This window comes from Gouania willdenowi, chromosome 5, assembly GCF_900634775.1.
Source record: "Gouania willdenowi chromosome 5, fGouWil2.1, whole genome shotgun sequence".
Classification (NCBI taxonomy): Eukaryota; Metazoa; Chordata; class Actinopteri; order Blenniiformes; family Gobiesocidae; genus Gouania; species Gouania willdenowi.
In genome coordinates this window covers 38,993,100-39,003,940 of record NC_041048.1, presented here as the reverse complement: position 1 = coordinate 39,003,940, position 10,841 = coordinate 38,993,100, and the positions used below count along the sequence as shown (strand labels likewise).

General features: G+C 36.5%; 1 protein-coding gene across 3 annotated transcripts in view; it reads right to left on the bottom strand.

The window, feature by feature from the left end:
* Window positions 1–2,897: 2,897 nt before the first annotated feature.
* Window positions 2,898–10,841, bottom strand: part of ndrg3a (ndrg family member 3a) — a 68,829-nt gene continuing 60,885 nt past the window's right edge. The window contains exons 11-17 of one of the 3 annotated variants that reach the window (XM_028446443.1): window positions 10,453–10,518; window positions 10,323–10,374; window positions 10,188–10,235; window positions 10,066–10,101; window positions 9,930–9,981; window positions 5,432–5,470; window positions 2,898–4,096 (exon numbers count right to left, since the gene is read on the bottom strand). In XM_028446443.1, coding sequence (XP_028302244.1) covers window positions 3,939–4,096; window positions 5,432–5,470; window positions 9,930–9,981; window positions 10,066–10,101; window positions 10,188–10,235; window positions 10,323–10,374; window positions 10,453–10,518 — 451 coding nt within the window. In that variant the 3' untranslated portion in view covers window positions 2,898–3,938. Of the gene's footprint in view, window positions 4,097–5,431; window positions 5,471–8,558; window positions 8,585–9,929; window positions 9,982–10,065; window positions 10,102–10,187; window positions 10,236–10,322; window positions 10,375–10,452; window positions 10,519–10,841 lie in introns of those variants that run through there. The other 2 variants (XM_028446445.1, XM_028446446.1) reach the window with 2 other exon arrangements.

Here is a 10,841-nt window from a genome sequence, read left to right as displayed (position 1 = left end):
GATTTGAGTTGTCCATAATGTATATTCACTGTCTTCTTCTCTGTGCTGTTGTGTTTTTGTTGACGTGAGAGGGTGGGAATAGTGGGTGTATGTGTGTTTAAACTTGTAAAATGAAAAATACATAAATCAAGTCTCGAAAAAAAAAGAAAAAAATGTCATCGTTAAAACTATCGCCTTAATCTACAATAATTTAGAAGCAATATTACCATACTGTTTTATTCTATCAGCTGGTATAGTGGGAATTGTGACATTAAAGACATTTTTTTTTGTGATATGGTGAGAAAAAAAAATACTGCATGGTAATTTAACTCAGGATACCAGTGTCGCTTTATGTAGTTAACTCCCTGTCACTTAGTCTCTTTTCTTTTTTGTACTTGGTTAAATACATGTGTCATCTACAGTATTTACTGTTTTACCCCAACTCTTACACTGTAGTTTCTAGGCATCCAAAGTAAACGCACAAAATGACTCCAAAAACACACGAAATGGCAAAAGAATTACACCAAAGAACAGCAAAGATACACAAAAGGACAAGACAAATATACTAGATTAGTCTAAAATCATGCAAGACAATGACAGAAAAGGCACAAAAATAAACGACTCCAAAAATACACACAAATGACAAAAGAAATGTACAAAATTAAAAGAAAAATACACAAAATGACAAAAACCCTTTTTTTCCATTTCTGCATTAAAGCCCAGTTTGGTCATAATTCTGAATGCTGATTGGATAACTAATAATGTGAGACTTCCTCTGTATAATAGTGAGACCTAAATGAAGATGATGCTTGTGTTTTAGTTTCTGTGTTAGATGTAAAAGACGTCAGCAAAGTGCTGAATCATCTGAGCCACAGCTTGTCGGCACAGATGGACACGAGCTAATAAAATGATCTTTTAAATCACTGTGACATGCCTGACTTAAACAGACGAGGGAGAAAAGATTGTTGCATTTTAGTTTTGCTTGTACTTTATTTTTGTTTGAATCAAAATTTGCACAAAAACTGTCATCTTATTGTTCGGAACAGCTTCAGTTTAGTTTTTTAATCTATCCATCCATCCATCGTCATACCCACTTATTCCCGTTTACCAGGGTCGCGGGAAGTTTTTTAATCTTTCACGTAAAATTTCAACGAAATATATTTGTTTGTGGTTCATAGCGTGGTAAAATGTCGAAAAGTTAATTGGGTGCAGATACTTGAAGTTTTCATCCTCTTTTGCTAGAAATCACAACATGAGACATGTCCTCAGATAAATGATGGAGAGTTGGTTGAAATGAAATATTGACAAATAAATGTATTTTGTCAAAATTCTTGTTAGTTTTTATTTCTAATTTCTGGTTGATTAAAACTAGCATTAGGAGGCCACAGTGCATGGAGGTGAGGACATCAGTCTTAAGGTAGATATCAAGATTAAAACAGGCCAAAGCCATGATAAAAAATGACACTTTCTTTTTGCCGGAACGCATCATCACTAAAGTCTCACTCTTGTCATTTTCTGAAACTTGGGAGCTGTGAAAAGGTAGAAAGAAGCTGAGAAGAAGAGTGTTAAGAGTTGAATTTTTAGCTTTCCCCATACACAAAAACCTACTTTAAACACCAAGATTAACCAAATTGATCAAAGTGGTAAGATTACGAGTGAATTAACCCATTTACAAGTCCGCATGGTGGCCATCTTGAAAAAAGGGAAGCCATCTTGAATTTCAAGTGGCCCGCGTACTTTTTCAAAAGAGTAATGTCTGAGTATTTTTTATGGGGTTTGCTGCTTGTATCGCTATTTGAAAGATAATTCCAGTTATCTGCTCCACTATTGAATCACTTGAACAGTTGATGTAAAAACCCTAAAACAACGGAGTCAGATCGTCAGAGGTCAACCTGCATCTGGAGCGGTTTGACGTAAAGGAAGCAGAGAACCTTGATCGAGCTTGTAACTTTACATGTATCAGCGTCATTGATCATATATGCTAATGAATCTAATCATCAGTTTGAAGTGATGATAGAAATACATTGAGTTACGTCCAGGACCAGGTTGTTGGAAGCAGCAGCATTAAAAGCTTGACCCAGACATGTTTGACAAAGGAGCTCATATTTTCACCAGATTTATTACTTTGCAGGATTATGACAAAAGCATTTAACATATTTTGAGAATTTTATTGTAACTAAAGATAGACCTTACCCATGGAAGATTCCAATACATTTTGGAGGGCATCTGGATCAATATACCCTCATGATTCTGGATCGGATTCAAAAATCCAAAAATCTCCATCTCTTGTCATTGGAAAATTTCACAATCTTATCTCGGTTTGGAATTGACCAATATTTATGACATTCAACCCAGTGATGTCAGGTTGGTTCCTCAATAGAAACCAGAGTTTGATCCAAATCGCAAAAATTCCTCTAAACCAGGGGCGTCAAACTCATTTTAGTTCAAAGGTTAAATACAGTTCGATCACAAGTGGGCCACAGGTTTTAGGAGGAAAAATAAACAATTCCAACATTAATGTGCCCACGTTTGCACTTTTTTCCAGTTATAAAATAGACAAAGTATGGAAGGTATCATCAATATCTGAACAATAAATAACAGATACTTAAGAGTGTCATCTACAGTATTTACCCCAACTCTTACACTGTAGTTTCTACAGCAGGCACCTAAAGTAAACGCACAAAATGACTCCAAAAACACACAAAATGGCAAAAGAATTACACCAAAGACACACAAAAGGACAAGACAAATATACTAAAATAGTCTAAAAACATGCAAGACAATGACAGAAAAGGCACAAAAATAAAGGACTGCAAAAATACACACAAATGTCTCCAAAAACACATAAAAGGACAAAAGAAATGTACAAAATTACAAGAAAAATACACAAAATGACAAAACCCCCCCTTTTTTTTCCCCCATTTCTGCATTTTTTTTGTTGATTAAATTGAGTTTAATTCTGGTAGATTTCATGCAATAATTGGAGAAAAATTGCAGGATTTTGAGAAAAATGTAGAGTTCTTTCAACCACAATTTACAACTGAATTATTTGGTAATTTACACATGAATTCATTTTCACTTTCTCCTGTGGGCTGAAACAAATGCTCTGAAGGGCCGGATTTGGCCCCTGAGCCTTAAGTTTAACACGTGCTCTAAGCTTTTAAAACGTGAATGATCATAGTCCGAGTTCTTGTGTTGGAAATGCATTTTTCAAAATAAAAGCGAGACGTGTCGTTATGTTCTAGCTTTATTCAGTAGTAATATAAAGAAGCTGAATCAGCAGACAGTGAGAACCCTGCTGGGCTCTTCAAAGTGACAAAAAACCTTTGACATCAGATCACGCTTTTTTTTTTTTTTTTTTTTGAAAGGATGTTTTAACTACTCAACTGAACACGACCAAACACGAAGCAGAACAAAAGATTAAATAAGTTCAGTTAAAAAGAAGAAATAATGGTGGAAACGAGACGTGTTCTCTAAACTCTATTTGGTCTCAAACCTCTGCAGTAAACACGAGCTGCAGTCTTTGTTCCTCAGTACCTTCAGCGCTCACTGTGCGTTCTGTCCAAAAAAAAAAAACCAGATCAAGAATTACAGTGGCTCAAAATTAAAGAAGCAACATGTTAAAAAGTGTTAACGTGAAGACAATCCAAAACAAAAACAGAACGAGGTAAAAATAAATAGAAGAGTGGGCATTGGGTCAATCATGCAACACAATATAAGAACAATATAAGAGCTGAGAACACAACACGTCTGAATGCTGCTATGGAAGGAACAGAGTCTCCAATAGAATATTTAGTAATAAGTAATATGCATCTGTTAATATATCCATTAAATCCTTCTGCTAATCACAGTTAATTACAGATCACGTCCCCTGGGCAGAGGAGTGGGAGTCAGACAGAGGGGGAGGGAGGGGGTACATAAGTTACTAAGGGGGATGTGGGCGGCGGGGGGGGGGGTCTTTAGCAGGACACCTCCATGGTCTGAGGCCCGGCTCCACTGCCGCTGCCCTCCAGCAAGCTGTTGAGGTTGTTACGGCTGCGGCTGCCATCCGTGGATGTGATGGAGGAGGAGGAGGCGGTGCGAGAGCGAGCCAGACGAGTCATCCCCACTGACGGCACTAAATAGGAGGAGAGACACGTTAGCATCGAGCTAACACAGCAGTATAGTCTACGTTTTAGGACATCCTCAGGTCTCAGAAACACCTGTCTTTCATCAGACCAAACTGACTCATGACTTAGCAAAACCTAAGTCAGAAGGAACGGCTTCACTCAGGGTTAGAGTCAATCATAATTATAATCACGTAAATCATTAAAATGAATTACAATTATGGCGTGGTTATACTGTACTTGTAACTGTAATTTAAAAAAAATGTTGACGTAAATACAACTGAATTGTAATTGAGTTTAGATAACTCACTTTGTAATTGGCATGAAAATTCTATATAATGTGTCAATTATAATTTAATTTAATTGAATTTAAACTTGGGATGAAGAACAAATTAGATCAGTGTTTCTAAAATGGGGGTACGTGCATCCCTAGGGGTACACAATGAATTATCATAATTTAATTGAAATTGGGGAAAATGCCAGTCACTGTAATCATAATTGAACATGGAAAATTAAAAACGTAATTGTAACAGAAAAATGTAATTGACCCCAACCCCAGCATCACCTGGCAAACCAAACAAATAACACAACTTCAAGCTTCAAAATAAAAGTCAGACTCAACGGCCTCAGATCGTAAAACACAACATAGTGTTTTATTTTGAAGGAACTGGAAGTACACATGACGAAATAAGTTGAAAAGCAGTTCTTTCGTTTTTATCTTTTAAACGTTAAGATATATCGATGTATCATTTGATTAATAAATAAATAAATAGTTAAATGAAACAATATATCTCAACCTTTAAAAATAAATAGAAAATAACTGCTTTTAACTTTACTCTTGTATCTGAAGCAGCACATATTGATGACGTCATGTGTATTTCCGGTTTCTCCAAAATATAACGTCATGTCGTGTTAGGTCATGTAGTGTCGAGTCTGAGGACTTTTATTTTGAAGTCTGAAGCCATGTCATTTGACGATGTTTGGTCTGATAATGACAGAAGTTTTCCTGATACCTGACACATGTCACAAATGTCCACCGTACAGCAGCGTGGGAACGCTGAGTCAGGCAGAACAAACAGAAAAGTGCTCACCATGCAGACAATTGTCAAAAATGGACACTCGTGAAATCATAAAACCAAGAGAAAGAAAGAAACAAAATATTTAGCGTGAAACACGACAGCAACTGAACCGATAAAAAGAAGCAAACATGCAGCAAAAAACTCCATGCTAACAGTGGATTCCAGCGAGGCTAAATGTGGTGATGTATGCAGAGAAGGATCCACTGAGGGAGAGATCTCTGCATACATGAACAGGAATCCAGCGTTCAAAGCCTCCTCGTCTGGTACCTGATTCGTTGCTCAGGTGACTGAGGAGAACGTAGGGAACTGTAGACGATGGTTTCAGAAGGAAAGAAAGGAGAACAGGTTGAAAGAGTAGAGTTCACACGTTAGCTTTGCTTTATTCCACAGACGCTCATTTTAGTCCAGAGTTCACGCTGTGGCAACGTGTTGAAGAGATCCTCCACTGTCTTTAAAAGTTTGGTCTAAAACCTTTGAATGTACTTATTAGTAAATCTATGCCTAATAAAACACATTATTTTGCACCATATTCACGTAAAATACCTTTAAAAAATGGGACTACTTCAGTTTTACAGCCTGTGTTCCTCCATCTTGAAATCACATGACTGATGATGTCACACGGCCCCACTGCCTGTAAACATCCCATTGTTTCCTATTAGAGTGAAGCTTTAGGCCTGATTTTTAGATCATTTAGCAGCTTTTTCAGTCAAAATAAAAATGTGTGCTGCTTTCGGTTGCTCTAAATAATCAGAAAAAGTTAAAAATGTCGATGTGAACCTCTTTTGTTTACCGAAAGAATAAAAACAGTTGTGACCTGAAAAAATCTGTTATCGAAGGGGGCGACAGTTCCAACTCTGCGGTTATGTAGTTCTGTAGCTCTCCTAAAGGACCTTTACTCTCCCTTAAACAGTGAGCAGCAGACGCTCTGATGGCTGAAGTTAGTGAGTAAATCACCGTCCTGTGAAAAATGATTAAATTTCACCTAACACCATGTGATATTTGCTCGCTATAAGCTCCACATGTGTTCTTTGCTGCTTTTAAATATCTAAAATTTATGGAATCCAAACTTGCCAAAGACATCTATTACTTATTGAAAATGATAAAATGAATGATACTTAACAGCTATTAAGTCAACTGCCTAAATGTGTCTATTGTTTTTTTTCATGTGTGTGTGTATTTTCCTTAACGTTATTGAGATGTGTTTTATTTTCATTTCCATATTTTTGATGTTGCATAATATGTCTGTATCCTTGAAGAAGTCTGTTCATGCTAAACGTCACAATGTGTATTATTTGCCTGATTGGTTTGTATATTTTGTTTGCAATAGAAAATAAAAAAGTAAACCTAAAGAAGTGTATTTTGCTGCGCTTAGTACTGAAATATGAAATATCATAAAAACTGTTGTGTTTATTTGATTCTTTTTCAAGACACTTTGATAATAATGACAGTATATTGTTAATATGGGCTAAAAAGTTAATTTTTTTTGGAACATTTTCAGTTGTTTTTTTTTTTAAATAAAAAGATGTACCTTGGCTCAAAAAAGGTTGAAAAATACTGCCTAAGGAAAGCTCTTCTTCTCTGCTTCACTGGCCATTGTTACATGATGTTTTTTTAATTCAGAATTAGCTTTTCCAAATTAAACCATTTGGAATTCAAGTGTTCTGCTTCATGTTTACATGAAAATAGTAATTCCCGAAATTGTGGTTTACATGGAAAACCGGTTTATTCTGCTTTATTTAATTACGCTTTAGATCTGGGGGTTTGGAAGGCTCTGATTGGACAGGGGGAGAACGTGACGTATTCACGTCTATCAGGAAAAAACACAACATACATTTTATTGTCGGCTGTAACACAGAAGACCACATGAGAACTGTTTTCACCTTTGTTTTTATTGTAGTTTTTAAGCAGTAGCTCAACAATAACACACTTTGGTCCACGGAGTGGAAGAGATAGGAACTAATTACGGGTAAATAAAGCCCAGTAAAACTCTGGAAACCAATAACCAGGAATAAATATTTGCTCCCTGGTAAAGATAGTAGCTCTAACAACCGGTACAATGATAAACTTGGTGATATTACAGTCTGTGAATGCAGTATGGGGCTACATTTACTCCGTCTCCGGGTCTTAGTATCACTTAGTATCAGCCTGATCTGTTTGCTGATCTCCGTGTGCGTAATAAGTCCGTGTGTATGTCCGCATGTTTATGCCTCCGTCCATCCACTCTTCTAATTATATCCATGTCTTTTAAAGCTCTTATTAATAAACAGTCTCAGCTCCAGTCCGGGCCACCATCTTGTATTACGTCGTCACCAGCGCGTCATCGCGGCAAGTCACATGCGCAGAACGACCATAATTAGCCTAAAGAGGAATGAAGTGTTTACAAGATAGAGGAATTATTTAATTCGGTATTAAAAAATCGAAATAAACCAGCCACTCACTTTAATTCGGAATTAAATGAGCATTTACAAGGTCAGTTTAAAGAGGAATTTACTTTTATTCTGCTTTAAAGAAGAATTAAAGCTACCTAGGCTAAAAAAAAAAGGTTGAAAAACACTGTCTTAGGAGAGCTCTTCTTCTCTGCTTCACTGTCTACTAAGAAATAGCAGAGTTGGAACTATCGCCCCCAGTGGTCACAGATTTATTTATTTTTTCTCTTTAAGTAAACAAAAGAGGTTTACATCGACATCATTACATTTTCCTGATTATTTAGTGCAACCAAAAGTAGCACAAGTTGTTATTTTTGACTGAAAAATCTGCTAAATGATCTAAAAAGCTGCTAAATGCTTCACTCCAATAGAAAACAATGGGATGTTTACAGGTAGTGGGGCCATGTGTGTTTCAGTAGGCATAAATTGATCTTCTAATGAGTAAATTCAATGAAATAAATTTTAGGCCAAACGTGAAAATCAATGGAGGATCCGTTTAATGAGAGCAAAGCAGCTTGTGGAAGCACGCTGAGATGCTGAGTTTTCCTTTCCACTCTTTTCTCTGCATGAAACCATTTCCTTTAATCTGCTCTAATCCTGTGGTGGCATTTACTCGATGGGGGGGCTCTGACACCCTGACAGCCCCCAGGGGCCCCTCCCACAGTGAAGGCTTTAGGAATGGCAGAGAGTAAAAGAAAGTTGAGCAGCAAAACAGAAACACTAAGTGCTGCATCCATCCATCAGTCCAGGGTCGATGCAGTCACACAAAAATGTGTTTTCTTTCAAAACGAATGATGGCACAAACCTGAAGGACTTTTCACATCATTCGACATTTTTGGCTGCTAAAGAAAAGCACACCTCACAACAAAAAAAAAGAGAATATTTCAATAACTCACTCCCTAAACAGGAAGCAGGTCATTGTGTGTTTGTTTCACTCATGCTACACACACACACGTGTTCCTCCTCACCTACTGAGGGTTGTGAGTGCCACACACTGAAATGAGCAGAGAGATGTGTTATTGTTAGCATCGTTAGCATAATTAGCGGCACACAGGCTGCCTCTGCTGGCTGCAGTCCAAAGGCCTTCAGCATGGAGCTGCATTTAACAGCAGCCAATGAAAGACTGCAGTGGGAGGAAGAAGAAAAAAAAACAAAAAAAAGGTCGTCATCTAGAAAACGTTTGTTATTTCAAGCACGTCAACAGGAACCTCAGCAAAACGCACAAACAGACGAACCTGGATCACAAACACAGAGCTGTCAGCCCACAGAGGGATTAGTGTGTAAACGATCCTAGCACAGTGAGCACTGTTATATTAGCGTGTATCATATACATGAATATTTCTGTTTGTTTCATACGTTAAAATGGTTCTCAAACACATTTAACCATCAGAGAAAGAACAACAAACATCAACTAATGTGATTATCTGATCCTGGGTCACATAATCAATATTAAAATCAAGAATTAGAATAAAGTTTAATCTGACCATTGATACAGGAAACAAGAGGTTTTTTGTTGTCATTTTGTATTTTTTGCTCACATAATATGTCTTTTTATTGTTGTTTTATGTATTTTTGGAATCATTTTGTGTAATTTGGTGTAATTTTATATATTATTTTATAGTCGTTTTGTGTATTGTTGTGTTCATTTTATATGCTATTCTCTCATTTTGGTTCTTGTCAATTTCTGTATTTTTGGAGTAATTTTGTGTAATTTGCTGTCATTTTGTATATTATTTTCTCATTTGTGTATTTTGTCGTATTGTGTATTTTGGAATAATTTTGGTTAATTTGTTGTCATTTTGTATTTTATTCTCTTATTTTGTGTGTTTTTCTTGTCATTTTGTATGATATTTTCTCATTTTGAGTATGTTTGTGGTAGTTTTGTATATTTTTGTTATCATTTTGTGTATTATGATTTTGTTTTTGTGTATTCTCCATCACAGAAAAATTTTGTGTATTTTTGTTGTCCTTTGTGTATTTTTGTCATCATTTTGTGCATTTCTGGATGTTATCCTTTAATTTTGTGGTTTTTTTTTATATTATTCTCTTATTTTGTGTGATTTTGTAATCATTTTGAATATTTTTTTCAGTTATTCTTGTGTATTCCATAGTGGTCTTGTGTGTTTTTGGAGTCTTTTTGTGTATTTACTTTGGGTGCAGCACAAAATTAACTCGAGGGCCAGATGTTGCCATGTCTGCTCTGGCATATTTCACATCATCATTGTGGTGCAGTTTGTTTCTATGCTTCATAACGATAAGTTCCTGCCCTCTTCCCTGTGGTACCACAGTTTGAGAACCACTTCTTGAGCCATGTAAAAAGAGAAACTGTGTTTACTTACTGTAGCCCATGCCCTGGACAAAGTACTTGAAGGCTTCAGTGAGCTTCCCTGGCTGTCGGGAGGAAAACCATTCAAGGTTAGAATAGAATTAAACACAAAATTCCCATTTGTTGTGTTTTAAAAAGATCAAACTCACCTGGACCACCTGAGGTAAGCCTCCACAATCAGCCATCTGAGAGGAAATCATTATTCATCAATAACGAAACATTTTCATCTACAGCTACATCAGGAAAGCTTGAAGACATTTGGTGTTCTCACCTTTAGCAAAGTAGTCTTGGTTGGGTTTAACCTGGAATTACACTCCACCTATAAGAAACACAAAAGGATTAACACTAAATACCTCCTAATAAATAAATGAACTCCTCATTCTTCTCCTATTTTAATCACACTCACCACAGCCTCCACAGCAGGTGATGTGTCGCCAACCACCAGCAGAGCGGGGCACCTGCAGCAGGTAAGGAGGTGTTACACTGAGCACTCAGCAGGAAAAACAACGTGTGTAAAATCACTGTTTTGGACTCACGTTAGTGTTTTGACTGTGTCTTCATTCAGACCCACAATCGGTCTCTCAATGTCAAGGTCTTTGCGGCTAAAGCAGAGAGACAAATTCAATCAGTGATCACAGAAAAATCCCTCAAGGACATGTATTAGAACTTTTTCATTTATTCCATCTTCTATCACAGCTGTAAGTCATTTAGTGTTTTTAGAGTCAAATTGTGTGTTTTCAGTGTAACTCTGTGTTTTTTTTTTGTCATTTTAGTTTTTGTTGTCATTTAGTGTGTGTTTTTATGTCCCATTGTGTGTTTGTCATTTTGTGTTTTGGTTGTAATTTTCTGTGTGTTTTTTAAATCATTTTGTGTTTTTTATGTCGTTTTAAGTGTTTTTGTTATCATTTTGTGTGGTTCTTATGTC